This window comes from Halichoeres trimaculatus, unplaced genomic scaffold, assembly GCF_033239565.1.
Source record: "Halichoeres trimaculatus isolate MK-OKI-2021-1 unplaced genomic scaffold, fHalTri1.1 fHalTri1_scaffold_16, whole genome shotgun sequence".
NCBI lineage: Eukaryota > Metazoa > Chordata > Actinopteri > Labriformes > Labridae > Halichoeres > Halichoeres trimaculatus.
Genome location: NW_027437194.1, coordinates 17,952,376 through 17,969,269, shown reverse-complemented (window position 1 = coordinate 17,969,269; position 16,894 = coordinate 17,952,376). Strand labels below are relative to the sequence as shown.

General features: G+C 38.8%; 2 protein-coding genes across 2 annotated transcripts; one reads left to right on the top strand and one right to left on the bottom strand.

The window, feature by feature from the left end:
• Nucleotides 1–6,801: 6,801 nt before the first annotated feature.
• On the top strand, nucleotides 6,802–10,614 carry tescb (tescalcin b). Its single transcript, XM_074690578.1, has 8 exons — nucleotides 6,802–7,072; nucleotides 7,681–7,750; nucleotides 7,943–8,023; nucleotides 8,144–8,283; nucleotides 8,359–8,420; nucleotides 9,560–9,667; nucleotides 9,753–9,800; nucleotides 9,911–10,614. The coding sequence occupies exons 1-8, from the start codon at nucleotides 7,009–7,011 to the stop codon at nucleotides 9,986–9,988; spliced, it is 651 nt and encodes a 216-aa protein (XP_074546679.1). The 5' UTR covers nucleotides 6,802–7,008; the 3' UTR covers nucleotides 9,989–10,614.
• A 2,821-nt stretch (nucleotides 10,615–13,435) lies between these two features.
• On the bottom strand, nucleotides 13,436–14,913 carry m17 (IL-6 subfamily cytokine M17). The gene is made up of 3 exons (XM_074690801.1): nucleotides 14,794–14,913; nucleotides 14,242–14,390; nucleotides 13,436–14,119 (listed from the first exon to the last, which is right to left on the bottom strand). The coding sequence occupies exons 1-3, from the start codon at nucleotides 14,846–14,848 to the stop codon at nucleotides 13,673–13,675; spliced, it is 651 nt and encodes a 216-aa protein (XP_074546902.1). The 5' UTR covers nucleotides 14,849–14,913; the 3' UTR covers nucleotides 13,436–13,672.
• Nucleotides 14,914–16,894: the final 1,981 nt, after the last annotated feature.

Sequence of the window (16,894 nt, the reverse complement as noted above, 5' to 3'; positions counted from 1 at the left end):
AAATGCCAGATGTTAGGGCATTTGAAAGCTGTCTGCATTTTGAGGTTAAATAAAATTGAAAAAAAAGTAAAATAAAATTCTTATGGCATTTCAACATGGTAGAGCACTGTGAGATGAAGGACTGGATTCAAACCTCAGAGGCCTGTGCAGTGCCAGGGCATTCTGAGAGGAACAAAAAATTAGGGTTACGTGCAAACTTTGCAAAGTGAAACTAGGACATGTACTCACACAATATCCATTCGTACTATCTAACTAGCCAACAACAACTTCGGACAGGACATGTATCTAACACCTAACAGTGTTGAAAATTATGACCCAGTACATATTTCATATTCTGGATCTTAGTATCCAGAATATTGCCAGGATCTGGATCGTACTTTTACATCTGTCAGACATTATGGTGACCTTGTCTTGTATTGTTTTGCAAAGCAATCTGACCATTTATTGTGGAGTTATACACATATGGTGAAAAAGGCCCTATCTCACGATGATAAAAAATCCTTTAAAGAAATTCTGGATCCAGACGGTGATCCAAATCACCTCCAAAATTTAATCATGTCTTCCTTATCCTATTTTGAACATTTCCTGAAAATTTTGTCAAGAGCCGTTAGTTAGTTTTTGAGTTATGTTGTTCACAGACAAACAGACAAAAAAACTCCCCCAATAACATAACCTCTTTGGCTGAGGTAATTAGCAAATGGTTAGCTGAGATCATTGAGTAGTATTTTTGCCTGAAATGTCCATCCTTAGTAAATAGCCATGTAAAAAGTGTTGTGATGTTGACGGGGTAACTTCAGGGCATCTCTTACAGGATGAGCAGGGCCCATACACGAGGACTAGCACCAAAGTTACCGCACTTCTCTCTGTGAATGGATATGATTATAGTTAGTCCTTCTTCATTGTAATAAATCAACTGGTAATAAGTATTTCACACAGGTGTGCAATAACCCACAATAACAGTCTGTTTACTTGTACTGTGTGTGTCATTCGCTGTACAGCATATTTAAACCAAATCAATCATAAATTATTTGGGCTATCACATCAAACAGTCTTACTGTGTTATTCTGAGATATTAAGGCACTGCTCTTGTGAAAGTTCTGGTGACAATGACAGAATATTGCCGCGTGTCGTGCCTGCATAAGAAAAAAGAACTGAAGCTCTCACACACTGCTGTCATTAGTAACCAAATTAAACCAATGCAAATAAGAGCCAGTTTTTGAAGTTAATACAAAGGCTTGTCTGCTTGAATTTCTGTCATCAGAAGCTGGGAAAACAGTGGAGGAATAATAATTTGTTTCCACTAAGGTGATTTTTCTTCATGAACACTCTACCAAGTCAGCACAACAAACAGCAGATTCCATCAAAAATTCAGCTTTACCTGCTTCGTTTGGAGGGTTTTCTGAGCACACAAAGCCTGCCAATTTTTTATGAATTTCAAAGCCCCCTATGTCTTGATGTGTGAATGAGGGGAGGGCGGCACGTTGCACATGTGTCTAGCGTATGTCTGCTCACTGAAAGGAAAAGGCAGACAGGTGAAAAGAGAGATGGAGAAAGAGCGAGACATGTCGCAGCACCCTCAGGACGTCTCCTCTTTCTGAGCAGCTGTTGTCTGAGAGCCGGAGGCAGCACTGCGGCGCCCTGTCAACTCCTTCTCCCACAGAAGCCCCCGTGCATGCAAAACAGGCTCAGGCTGCCCTCTCTCCTTGGCCATGCTTTTTCCGCCCCTTTTTGTCTTCGTATATAACAGACACCTTCTCATTTTCTACCCTCCCTCTCCCCCTCTCTCCGAAGCAGAGTCTTTATTCAAATCAATTTCAAGCCCTCGAACGTTGTGCACTCAGTGATAGTTACACACAAACACAACAGGCAGCAAGTGAGACAATTTTATGGGGAAGAGCATTTCAAGGGCAGAAGCTGATAAAGAAAGGAAAATGTACTATTTTTTTTTCTAAGATTGATTATGTTAGACTCAGTGCATCAATTTCCCCAAACAGGAAAAATAATGTTCTGTGTGACCTGATGTCGGAGGCCAATGGCTGCTATACTCTTAGACCATTAAACCTGTTCCAGGTGCATCACTTTTCATTAAGAGAGTAATCTGACAGGCTGTTCATTGTTCCACTTTGCATATAGTTAAAGAGGAGTTCTTGGGGTCTTTTTTTCTGCCCCTCTGGGACCACCGTAAAAGATGTACATGATTTACAGCAAGAAGAAAACATCCCTTTTTTATCATTTGTTCAAGAGAACCCTTATCTCTGCATTTGTTTTGCCTAAGCTGCTGTCTCTTTAAGGCTTCCCACTCCCCGAATCCCTTCTCTCTGATTGGCCAGACCTGTTATGGCCTGTTGGTGGACAAAGCTATAGGCAGACCTGCTAGTTAGAAGATCCTTTTGCAATGACCTCATTATTTCAGCAAGTCTCATGAAGATATCAAGATCTCATAAAGAAATCCTGTAGATCTTGTGCTGTTTTTAATAAGACCATTTAGAGCAGTTTAGATTTAGTTTCGATTCAGATCCATATAAATATGTAAAGGTTTGAAACTTTGCTCAAGTTAAGTACCCAGTAGTGTTATTCTGTGTCCATGTTGAAATTATTAATAACATACCCCCTCTTTAAATATCTGAGCAGGGACAAAAGAGAATAAAATCTATCACCTTGTGTAAAGTTGTCACTTGAGTCAAGTGTATTCTTGGAAACCTTCAACATAGCAGAGTTGCTTTTTGTAACCTTCCAAATCCTTTTTTTTTCTTGAATACTCCTCCAGCCTTGAGGCTTTAATCCATTTCATAACCAGTCAAAAACTACTCACTGGGGCTTTAACAACAAACTTACTCCACAAGCAGCTCACGTAAATTACAACTACTGCAGCATTCTGTGCCGGATTAGAGGAGCAGAGGAGGAAGGGTGAGAGAAAACATAACAGACAATAACACAAGAGTCACTGAACTTTCCAAACCTGTGAGTGTCTGCTTCAAATTAAAGACAGGATCTGCCGTGGACTGTCTGACCTGAGAGATCTTTCACATTTTTTCCGTAAAGGCAACTTTGTAGACTTGAAAAATAAAGGCTCTCAGAGTCTTTCAAGGGTATAAAAACGTGCCAAACACCCACCATTCTACTTTATGGTGTTTTGTAGTTGAGATAATTAAAAATTTAACAATAGTTTTGTTTCTGAAGGCAAGTTCCATTAACAACTTGGTAAAGAGGGAAAATGCCCCAAGTCCCAAATTAGCAGACAATCCAAAAACAATCCAGTAAAGAGTTCCTTTGATGACATTAATTGACTTTATTGTACCCATATGTGATTGATAAACTATTACAAAATACATCTGCAGAGTGGTGCACACACACACACACACACACACACACACACACACACACACACACACACACACACACACACACACACACACACACACACACACACACATTCACACCAAAATCAAAATTAATGGGGCTAAATGTTGGGGCTGAACAGGTGCTCCAAAACAAATGTTGGCTTTTTTTTTTTTTTGCCTCAGTGCAGATCCTTAACACTCAACACAGATCGTGTTTTCAGCCTCCAGCAGAAAAAGGCTCGGATAACAAACAACGCACCAGCAGATGACTGTCTTAAGGCATGAGCATAATTCACCAAGTATCAGAGAGAGACTCGTAGTAACCATTTCCTCACTTTTTTCTACTGAATAGATGAATGCCCTGCCTGGGCTTTTATCTTGAGGTACTTTTCCACCAGAAGATCCAGAAACCCCCCACAGTCTCTGGACCTCTGTAGGACCTACCCCCCATGACAAGACCAATTACCTGAGGAATCAAAATTATTCCCTATTTACAACAGTCAAAAAGCATATAGTTCCTCAACAACTCCCTAGTTCCTCCCAAAAGTTACTGTAGTTGAAAAGCACCTTTTGATAGACTGTTGCTGCAATTCCTAATCTGATTGTTGGTAGTTTGTAAAGTGACTATCTTCAACTATACCTGGTTGTAAAAAAAATAAAAACACTGCATATAGAGTCACAACTGACTTTCAGAGAAGTACAACTTTAACAAGTTAAATGCCACATGTCCATGCCAAGATGTGTTCATGGTGTTAGACGTTTAATGAGGTGACTATGATTTCCTCTCAGTGTTGGTCAACATCAAGATAAAGCAGAAGAATGGGAACCCTGTTGTCAAGCAGTTAATTGGTGTTGTTATTGACCTTACATTGACTGTGGAGTCTGAATTAGCAGTGACAGCCTTTGTTCATGTCTAGAGGATGCATCAGCAGCAGACAGCAGGGCTTGGCAGTTTTGTAAACATCTGTGAGGCAAGACGGAGGAGTATTGACTTGTTGCTATTTGGTACAGATGTTCTGCACAGAGGAAGTATTATATGGGAGAGAAGTGATGGCCTATTGACACAATACTAGAAAAGAAAAGTTCTGCTGGGCCTTATGATGTATTCAGCAAAACATGTAAAGGTTGAAATGGACCAATGAAGTGACTCAAAAGATTCTTTTATGCCTGCTCTGATGTCCTAAAAGAACTATTTACTGGCATTTATCCACAGCCAAAAACTGGTGTTTGAATATATAGTTGGCAACATGCTGCCATCAAGTGGTCGATGTTAGTTCTGCATAATGATATCAAACAGGCTTTGCACACATCTCGTAGCTGTTGTTAGTGGAAAGTGCTGGAGCTGGCTGCTCATGGCTCCATCCTCCTGCTCATTCTCCAGTTAGTTTATCCCCCCTTTCCCACTGTTACACCACTCACCTACACCCACTGCTGCTCCTCTGCAAGGACATGAGTTGTCAGTTTTCCCATTGAGTTACACACCTGTTATCTGTTTGTCAATCAGTTCTCAGTATTTAAACCTGTCAGTACAGATGCTGTTTGCCAGATCATTGTTTGTGCACCTGCAAACTTCATATCCAGCCTGTTGCTCATTTGTCCCTTTTGGATTGTTGCCTGTACTCTCTATATCTCTGTCTGGTTTGACTTTTTATCTTGATTTTCAGACAGAATGTACTGTGTCTGCCATTTAATTAAATTCTTGTTTTTGTTTTACTCCTCCCTTGGATTAATAACTATGCAAGTCTGTTTAATCTGAACTGTCACAGTTGCAATAAATAAAAAAGTCTGTTTCAAGGCTTAAAACAATCAGAGCAAGGACTGCAGCCACAAACCTAGACAGATCTATTTGGATAAAATCCCCCATTAAACCACTTTGAAAGTAACACTCTCCAGTAATATGAAAGTCTACAGAGAGTATCATTGATTGCATAAGGTACAGATAAAGTCTTTAATGCTTTTTAGGATATGTGAACTCTAAATCTTCTTTGAATCACAGTCTTTTTCCAATTAACTTTTGAGTCTATGCTGACAGTACTTGGTTTGTGACATAAGAAGTTGAAAAATAGCTGACCCTATTTCAATTGATTGTGCCCAACATGACAAAAATATATTACCTCCACATTTTGAGCACTTGAAAGCCAGTTTATGTATGCAAGAGTATTAATTTAATAGAAACATATTTTTTTCAACGGATAAGTATTCTACACATTGTATTTACAACATCCAATAACTGACGAGTGAATAGCAGGTGTCATCTCTTTACATAAACAGTGAAGAGCAGCTAACAGGAGACACTCCTGTTTCTCTGAAGCAATGCAGCAGTTACTTCAGCCTGAGGCTGTCGTTTTATAATAATAACAGATGTATGTCGTTCTGCTATGTATGATCCGTCCATCAAAGTGGGTAATTAGGGCAGCTGGTGGATGTAGATTGTCATGTTCATCTCTGGCAATATGCACACTAATGAGTCAGAGATCAGATGTTCAAACTTCCAAAAGAAAATCCAACACTTTTATGAATCATACACCCATGAAGTGATACATGAAGTCATGTCTGGCAGCAAAACCAACGCAGTAGTAAACAGCAGTTGACGAGACACCCTCAATGTTCTTTGAGTAGCTACTCTAAACTTTTAACTAAGGTCAGGAGTAAACTCGAAACCTTAACTTTAAGTGCTCACAGGTCTTTCATCTCTCCATTTTCTGTGACTTTGAATAAAACATCATATCATAGTGGTAACATAGGGATGTTTTCATACCTTTGGGTAGAAAATGATGATGATGATGATGATGGTGGTGATGATGATGATAAAGATGCTAACTCCTGGTATGGGTCTGTCCCGCTTTTTAGGTGTAATTTTCCGAAATATATCTCTTTTTCTTGCTGGCTGAGTCCTTCACTATAGGTTTTAATGTGCTCCGTGCGTTTTTCCACAACAGTTATTGGATAAGATATCTTAAAATCGTATTCTACCGCACACTTCTACCTCCGTCTATTCAATGTTTTCGTTCGTGAACCGCCAATGTGGCCGCACATCCGGGTAACTAAACAAATCATGACGTCAACGCAAAAACTATAGCATGCTGGGTTAAATGTATTAATTTAGAATGCCCAAAGAGTGGCTTATTATGAGAAAAATAACGAAACTTCTCTTGAAATAAAATTACTTTTTTTATAAAAAGAAACGAATATGTTAGCTTCGGGCTAATTCTTTCCTAGTCAAGTCCACCTGTGGTACTGCAATGAGGGGGGGTCTGCAGGTAAATTGGTCTGTTCATAGTATTTATTTATTTATTTATTTTTGCATAGCTTTCCCCCTCTTTACTTTTCCTGCGCAAACAGAGAGGTCACATATAGTCGAAGTCTCTGAATAAATAAAAAACACCGGATTAATAATTCACACTGCAGCCTGTTGTGCCTAAAAGTAAGTGTCGTCATCGCGACCGTTGTTGCGGAAGTGGCCTGCGCTGTCTGCAGAGGATGAGATGAAACCTGCCTGACGACCGAGCAGGGGGGAGGAAGACGAGAGGAGGTGCGAGCCCGGGGTCTGTCACCAACACTCAGGTGGAGGTAGATAAACTAGACATGAATCTCTGACTATTCAAACTGTTACACTTCAGTCCTGACTTCTTTTAGACCGGTCTGAGGGGTGCATTGTTTTGGAGGTATGGGTGCTCTACAGTCCTCACCTGGCCAGCCGGAGTATGTTGATCTGGCGGAGAAAACAGGCTGTGAGTATTCATCCGCATGACTTGTGGCATTACTTGTTTGAAGCACAGCAGTCAGACGTGTGGTGTGTTGTTAAACATGATCTCACCATGCTGGGGATCTGAGTTTGGTTTAATGCTGTCAAAGGCGTAATCCGACCATTCCCACGTAATACATCACGTGTTTAGTACAGAAATGATCAATATTTGCATTTTGTGTACACCTCTGTGTCAAAGAGAAACCAGACTGCTCGGTGCAGCAGCGATGAATTATTCAAGCTGTTAATGGAAGTGAAACTTTACCCTGTTTACACAGAGAGGTGCAGTAAATAATAGATCACACACTGTATTGACAGAACATTTAATAGAAGACACCAGATAGCCTACTAGTATTTCCAAATGCTTCAGTAGTGACTTGAATTCACACGTAGACTCAAGAATATGTGTGTCTACAGCCTGCAGGTGAAAGCAAATGTTTTACATAAAATATGAATATCCAAATCTTGTGCTGAAGCCCCCAGTGAAACCTAGAAAACCTGTTGCAGTCATACCGTCAACAAAGATAAATATATGTGCCAAAATGGTATATGTTGTCATAACAAAGTCTTAATGTTTGTCCAATCTGTGTTCAGTTTCACTAGAACAGATTCGAGTCCTCCATAAAAGATTCAAGCAGTTAAGCCACAATGAAGATACTCTGCGGTAAGTCAACTTTTGGATTCAGGTATTCTGATTTGCTTTGTCTGGCTTTTCCTTTTTAAACAAAGAAATTGGCTTCACCCTCTTTCCTTAGAGCTGGAAACCTGCCTGACAGGCTTCATGTCATTTTGTTACCATTATTATTTGACACTGTCATTCCAGCACCACTCCTTTAACTCTCCTTTGTACCCTTAGGAGAGAGCACTTCAATGGAATTCCAGATCTGGCGTGCAATCCAATTCGTTCTCAGATCATAGAGGCTTTCTTTGACAAACGGTAAACATGCTTCATGTTTTTTCTGTGGTCATGTCTTTTTTTACTGAAGCTTGTGTTCAAAATGTGAAAACTTGCTTTGTAATGTTGTCAGGTTTGCATGATCTCCCTCTAATTCTTTAGAAACTTTCGTCAGAATGGTGAGGGTACAGTTGAGGAAATCGGCTTCGAGGAGTTCCTGGTGGTCATGTCTCATTTCAAGCCCCCAAAGCTGCATGTCACAGAGGAGCAGCGTGAGAGCATCAGGAAAGAGAAACTGAGATGTGCGTCTTCTAAAAAACAAACCTGATCACATTCCTCACATAATCTGCTTTTATAATCTGTGCTTCTCTCTGCAGTTTTATTCAACATGCACGACACAGACAACGACGGGACAATCACCTTGGAGGAATACAGACATGTAAGACTGCTCACTTCTTTAGACTACTAGTCTGCATATGCAACACCTTTTGCATAAGCCTCAGTGTTCAAATGAGCGGTGAAGATTACCACAACCTCTGCTCAAAGTCTAGGGAAATAATATCAAATTTATCACATTGATTTTACCTTTTTGTTATCAGCATAATGTTGAAGGCTATTGAAAATGCTGATTCTCTGTGGATGTTAAGCCATTGTCCTGCAACACACAAGTATTCATCGTTAATACGAACAGAAATAATGCTTTTATCAGCCTTAAATGACAGAATTGGTGTCAGGGAAGAAGGAATAAGCACAACACGTCAATGGCATGTAGCATTTGCAATGCCACCTGTTGTTTCAGGACAGCTCTTGTGCTCTTGTCACAATCATGATCACGGTGTCATGATCTCTCCAGCAGCAAACCTTTTTCATATGCAGTTGCAGCCTTTGAGACTCTAAGGCTTATACTAAAATAATATGATATAATATAATAAAATGTAATATAATATAATATAATATAATATAATATAATATAATATGATAATATAATATAATATAATATAAAAACAACAGGCAGCTCATATAAGACTTTTTCTCCTGTTAAGTTGCCACAATGACAAACTGTCCTCAGACAGAAAACATTTTGTTCCAGACTTATTCCCAGTTATTTATGTAGTTAAAAAGATGCTTTATCTTGGGATGTAGTGTCTAATATTTGGCTTTTGGAGGCAGTTAAGTTGTCTGTTTATACTGCTATTTAAACTCTGAATAGGACCAGAATATGTTCCAGTGAGTCATGTATCGTTAGCTCATTGAAGCAGATCACAAATTAGCTTGCTGGCAAATGTTTAATGTTGTGGACAAATACATGCTAACAAATTAAAGTTACTCTCCCAGAACTTATCTCAACAACTGTTTCATAACTCTCCATGCATTCAGTTGTCAGTAGAGAATTTAAAAGCCAAGTCAGAGCTTGCCCATTAGCAAAGCAGGACCATGTGATGTTTTTCATATTTCTAAATGGAACCAAAGAGAAACATCTGTTATTAAAGAACAGAGGCCCTGAGGTTGAGCCTTGGTGGATGCCACATTATAAGGGTTGTAGTCTGTTGTGACGTTTTCACTTCTCCTCCGGTGCAGGTGGTGGAGGAGCTTCTGTCTCACAGTGAGGCGCTGGAGAAAAACACAGCAAAATGCATCGCTGATGCTGCCATGTTGGAGGTGGCCAGTATTTCCATGGGTCACATGGTATGCATGCTGTAGCTTAAGAAATGTCTTTGGTTGTTTTTTTTTTTTTTTGTACAATTCAGTAACTTTACTTTCTCTCTCACAGGAACCTGATGAGTTTTATGAGGGGATCACATTCGAGCATTTCCTCAAGGTGTGTTTGCTGAAATACTTTCTTTTTTTCTAAATATCATGTTGTTTAGGTGGTATTTGTGTTGCTGTATGCTAATAGTTTTGAGAATCTTTTCAAACTCTCTGTTTTAGTTGCTGAATGGCTTTGAAATCGAATCGAGAATGAATATCCGCTTCCTGTACATGGACACAGTAAACTTATGTAAGTGAGCTCGGGGAACTGAACTATGCAGTGACTGTTAGATAACTCTGAGAATGCAAAGTCATGGTTTCACTCTCTGTTTCTATCACCAGTTTTTTGCTTGCATTGAATGTATGCCTTACTTAAATGTGCATAACTATGCAATATCAAGAATACATAAACCTTGCAGCTGCATTAGGGGTAGTGTTTTTGATTTTAAGCAATAATGCAATCAGTGAAATAACAATCCAGTTGATACTCTTTTGACTAAGCAATAATGAAATATGCATGTCTGTAGAAGCAGACAGTTTGACTCTATGCATGCAAACTATGACGCTTGAAGATCATTTATGAATGTTAATGCCATAAATCTACACGTCTTGATAATCAGGGATGAAAAGGTTTGTCTTTAAAAATACAGTACTGATGTCTCTATTTATTAACAATGCAATCATTTGAAATACTTCTGATATTAAATATGACACTTGGTGCATGCTCAGCCATATTTGCACAATAAAAAACCTCATGCAACTGAGCTGACTCCAGGTCATGATGTGTGTTTCTGATAAAAAGGAAATGGGAGTGCTGTCATGCAATGTGAAATGCAGTAGCTGAATAGGCCTTACTAAAGGAGGCATTATGAATTCATGTAATAAACCATGGTATGAAACATGTTGTCTTCACTCTGATAGTCCTTGGAACAACCAGTACAACATTTTTAAAACAAATAGTTGTCACACAGTTAGTTTTATACATTGAATTGAACTTAGATACTTTTCGGAAACACTGAAGTGACACCAGGATTTCCCAGAAAAAAATCCATTCTACTTAAAGAATGAATGACTCATGGAAACATTTTACCTTACGCAGGGTTTTGTGATATTCTCCTTTAAACATTTCATGTTTGGGGAACTCCCTTAAACTGAAGCTTTAAAAGAAGTTTTGCTTGATAAATGCTTCAGTTTTTTAAAATTCAGGACAGAACGGGTGAGGATTAAATCTGAGATGAACATCAAGAACAGTTATGTTAAAAAGAACATCAATAAATCATTAAGAGGAAATTAAATTACTTATTCTTATAATATGTACATAAAATCCAGTGTTTTTGGACTTTACACTTTGTTAGATAGCACACTGCCTCTTCTTTTCCTTTAATGATGTCATAGGCACTGACTGCTGCAGTCAGTGTTCAGCTGTGAGTCTTTTCTGCCCCCTACAGGTCAAAACAGGAAAATAATGATGAACCAGGGTCTGATTCAAAGTTCTCAGTGGTTACAGTCTGGTGTAAGAATTTTCAAAAAATGTAATACAACCTTTGGTGCACATTTTTATTTCACAATCAGATGTAATTTATAACTAAAAGTCCTTGTACTGTCAAAAATTTAACTTTCTGAAGCTGTAGATGATTTATTATGAATTTAAAAACTTTGATGTGGTTTCACATTCTTAACCTGTGGGAAAGAAGGGTCTGAATATTTTTATAATATATTTTCCTATTTAGGATCCATGTTTTAATCTGCAATGAACAGTTGAGACTGGAGGTGGCCTTGCTGTCATTTTAAGCCCAATACCAGTGGTGTACAAACTTTTTTTAAAGCCATTTCCTGTCCCTCAATTATCTCTTGATACCAGATGATAAGTGGTCAGTTTTCTGCAGTGTTATGTGCTGCATTAACATCAGCAAACTCTGCTTCTTCTCAAGGAAAATGTTTTTCCTTCAGGGGGCCATATGAGGAAAAATGTCAGGATTTCATTTTTTTATTTTGTGGCAGGATCAGGATCTGGATTTTATTAGGATTTTTATGTTGTATTCAGACTATTTTGACCTTCAAATAACATAATTGCCACCAAATATCTATTATCTTACATCATACCATGAGTCTGACTTTGGACATGCCTGCAGACACAATACAAGAAAAGAGTACCTGAAAATGAAGGCAAATAATTTGAAGCTCCCTCTAGTGGCTGGCTGCTGTATAGGCAAGGATGTCAGTCTCCTTCTTTATAACAGCTTAGACATGGGTCAAACTAGAAAATTAAAATTAACTTAAAAAAAAAAAAGATTTTCAAACACGATCTCAGTTGGAATAGCCAGGTCTTATTGTGTCCGTTCACATCCCAGTGTTCATTTTTTGTAGTAGTGCAATTTGTTTGATATTTTGGTTCTTAACATGGAGGATGGGGCAACATGGTTGACAGCTCGTGCCCTGTTCTTTGTTGGCTTGGCAGAGTGAAGGAGGCACGATGAGAAGAATTACAGTAAAACACGAGTCAGTGAAGTTTCCATAAATGTAGGTGTCTGCTCACCATTACAAGAAATTTTTGGGTGCAACAACCTGGGTGACGTCATTTTAGAAACCATCAGTCCTTGTTTGTTAGCATGCTAATGTTAATATTTAGCAGTATGCTAGCAGTTTTAAAGCTGCACATTAAGCTGAATTTTGAGATCAGAAAGAGCTGCTTGTACCGGTTTTCTTCACAGGTAAGAGAGGGTTTTGTTGACCACATGAAAAGTACTTTTAAGAAATAAAAATTCTGTCTTGCAAACCCATGTTTGATGAGCTGTTGACTGGTTGGTTGTAAGTTTCAATGTAAACATGTCTCCTCCTACAGACAGAAAAACATGTGAGTCATGGTGGGGTCACACATGGCATGGCTGTTTAGGCTTCACTGGACCCTGAGTTCTTGTAAACGGTTAAGCAGGGACTGGAAATGATTAAAAATGCAGACTACAGACTGACTGCTGCTGCTGCCCTGAGGTTACCTCTGAGTTTCAGCTTTAAATAAAGCTAACTTTTTACAAGGAACTTGATTCGTGACCTAAAGTGAATCCCCTCATCTACTTCCAGTTTCCTGAGAGCTTGGATCAGAGGAAAGTTTAGTTAAGCATTACTTCATTTGAGCAGAGTTATTTGTTTTATGTGACATTTCAGTGTTTGTATTTATAGATGGCATGTTTGCATGCAGTGTCTGTTGTGCATCTATTTAAAAACGTCTCAGAGCTCCGACTTCTCTTTCCACACCCACCCTTCACACACTTGCATCTCCATGTGTACAAAACACACATACAGTTATCTGACCCACTCACACCCACACCTTGTGACTGGCCAGACAGCGCGCCAGTTTCATGAAATCTTTCCTATCTGATGCAGCCTTGTGTTGAACACATGCGTCACTCTGAGCTGATATCACACAGTCAGCGTCTCAGCAGCTTCCTGATTTTCTTTTAAGCCCTGTTGATCGACTAAGTCTGTGCAAAACACAGCACATGATGCCCCAAGAAAGAAAAAACACTACTTTTGTCTGTTTTTATGCTTGTCAAAATCAGTGACACCTATTTTTACTCAAATCAAACTCTGCTGCAATGCCTTACACATTATTGACACCACTAAAAAATGAATGAGGATCAAAAGGAAGTGAAGCTGTAATGATCTTTAATGTTTTTATACAGCCAATAAGTTTGCACCAGCAAATATAACCATACATTATACAAATTCATTTACATTCTTGACCTTTTAACAACATTCTTTGCATCAGAACCACAAAAAATAAATATTAAATACCATAAATAGATGACATTACTCTGATGTACCAGCCACCTTCATACCCACTTCTATATTTAAGTCTCTATCAAACATTTGAGTATGAGTTTTGATGAAACTGATCGTCTAAGGCCAGCCTTAGGTCATCCCTCAGAAGTAGAACCTGTTTGTTTATATCCTCCTCCTGCACACTGTGTTTTTCAGAGTCCTCAGCTCTTTGGAAACATTTGCTAAGAGCTCTTTGTATGTTTTCAGCACCACACATCCATAAACCTTTTGCTGGAACACATTCTGAGGCGGCGGCAGCGCTGTAGGATCCACTGCGGACTCCTGTATGGGAACATTTGGGAAGAGCTTCTGATAGAAGAGGTTCACAAGTGTCGCCAGGTCCCTGCTTCGAGCACTGACACGGGTGAGCCCGGTCAGCAGGGGGCTGGTGGGCAACTGTAAGTCCGTCTGCTGCTCGTACACACGTTTGAAATGTGGCAGGAAGGCCTGGATGTGTGTGTAGATGCTAACTATCTTCTCTGAGGGCTCCAGGCCGGAGATGTTTGGGTCAGGAACACTGGTGACAGACACCTTGCAGAGGAGCTCTGACATTTCTCCTTGGGAGGCTTTCTGCAGACAAAAAGCACAAAACATATTCAATCCAGACACTTTAGGGAGGAACATGAACAGTCAGCACATAAAAAGGTAAAAAGGTCAACAGTGCAAACCGAGACGCAGCAGATTTCACTCACATATGTTTTGATTAAGTCGACAGATTCCTTCTGTATGAGTCTTGTAAGCTTCAGAGTCTGCTGCAGAGAATTCCCACACTGCTGGTTTCTGCTCGCCGCCACAGTCCGAGTTGAATCAACAGCCATAAGCAGCAGCAGAGAGAGTAATGCTGAGGAGAAAGGAAACTGGTTAGTTTAGGTTATCCTACATCCCCTTGGTGAGGGGAACTTCGGTGAAAAACCACAAGAGCAGGGCAGAAGGGATAAAAATAGGCTCTTCACTTTACTTAGTGCAGAAAAGGAAACTGGGCATCTAATATGCGATAAGATTAAATGTTTCTCATTGGTGTATTTTAGATGCTACAATACTGACTTTCTCATTAAGTGTTGTCTAGAAAATGATTTATCACCAAGAATGAAAGAATACTTATAAAAAGTTTTGAATAGGTCTGACGTTAAAGTCAGATTTCAGAAAAAAATCACACAATAGATAACCATAAATGCATGCACAAGTACAAGAAAACATAGAGTCTATTTACTGTAGTAAAGTTGAGTATTTGTTGTAAAACTTACTTGTTGCTGGTCCCATAAACTGTCCAAAATGCATACTCTTTACATGACCATTCATTCTCCTCTCGGTATCACTGGCAAATTGCGAGGACTTGTCATAATCACACTCCTTTTAAAACTTTTTCAAAAGACAGAAACCACACACATTTGTCATAGGAGGAAATGACGTGCACTTTGTGAGGCAACCAAATTTCCCAGAATTTCCTCCTTTTTTTCACATGTGCATTTTTTTCTTCTTCTGTATTTAATCAAGTGGGCAACGTCCCTACATGTCTGGACTATGAGCAGGCATGTAGGGAGGATGACTTTTTAGGATAAAATCTGACCATACAGTGAAGGATTTGTAATAGCACTTCCTTTTTCTTTGAACATGGTAGGATGAGCCCAGAAATCTGCTTTTTAAATAACTCGAGGGACATTTTCCACTGAATTTAGAGCGTTGTCAGACATGCCTGGAAATAATTGAAAGAGTTGAGGTCAGGCAAGCCTTTGACACAGATAACACACGTGCCTTATAGCGCCCTCTAGGGGCTGTTGGTGAGAAGGTGAGAACTATTTTCTTTTCTGTCTGCATATGAAGAGAAAACATGTGTGGGTTATGTAAAAATTTGTGAAAATGTTGAATAAAACCATTCTTGTGTCCTTTAAAATAAAGCTGCAATCCAGAAAAGGTCATTTTAGCCAGAAAAGTGTATATTTAAGTCAAACTGAGGATCTGAAATGCTTTTTAAGCATCTCATGACAGGTACTTCTCTTTTTCTTTTATTCCTCGTTAACCCATTATCTGGATTTTTGCCATTTTAACAGCCACCACCTCTTAGTCCATTTTTTTTAAACGTTTTTTCCATTCGTGCAGGAAGCTGGCAGGGTCACAGGAAATGCATTTCTCAATCAGAAACTTTTACAAGTGCGTAAAGAGGAGCTTTTGCTTAGCTAATGTAGGCTATGTGTCAACGAGATGATGCCACAAGCCTCTGACCTGCTGTGCTCACGATAACAGAGGGTGACTTCATGGTGCGCAGATGGTGAAGCATTAAGAAGTTTGTTTAAAAAAAATTATGAGTGAGGAAGATTATGTAAACATGACACACAGAAAACTTAAGAAACAAGAAGTGGGTTTCTCACTTGTGGTCTAACAGTATACACTCATCTCTACAAATGATGACACTCAAACAAAACCCAAGAAAATTAGTTTGATTCACTGCTTAAAGAGGATGTTTGTTTGGAAATATTTATTATTTCAACTTTTTCTGAAGTCAAATAAGAGAAAAAGAAACACTTATATTATTGGCTACTGTTAGACAGCCACTTGTGCCAGCATCCAACCACTTGCTTGCTTGTGCTTAGAAACCTTTCCTTTTGTGGTGTGTGGCACATCAAAATTGTGTTTGTGGTTTATGTATTAGATGTAAAAGTGATCACTGGGTTTAAAAAAGGTTGAAAAGTATGATAAAACAGTGTAAACATATATAAGAATATGTCAAAATGTAAACTCACATAGGTAATTGATTGGTTTGGTCTAGGTTTATGCTGTTTATTATGATGATGATGATGATGATGATGATGATGATGATGATGATGATGATGATTTTTTTGTTGTTTATTTTAATCTATTTGTTGTTGTTGTTGTTGTTGTTGTTTTTTTTTTTTTTTTTTTTTATTTCCAGTTTTAGCCAGTAGGGGGAGCATGTCGCTTGAGGCAACTCATTACGATGCAAACTGAAAGCTAGCAACAATGTGTTTTTCTTTCCAGACATAGAGCTTTAAGAAATGTATATAATGTGGTTCATGAGCTTTATTAGTTAAAATGAAAATGGATGTTATGAAAAAGCTCAAATTACAGTGAGTTAAATGCGATTTTAGTGACTGTTGCTGGTAGAGTGTTTGCCGTAGCAGTTGCTAGCTTGGTTTTGGGGACATAAAAGGTGACTTGTGAGAATCATTTGAAAGTTTTTAATATTCATACACTCCGTACAATTTGGTGTTATTTTGCATTGCACAGGAAACTGGTTATTTTTAAGAGATTTGTTAATTTGTAGCTGTGGTGTATGTTTAATTTTGCGCCGATACTCTCTTAAGAATGAATGAATTTTTGCTGCTGTGG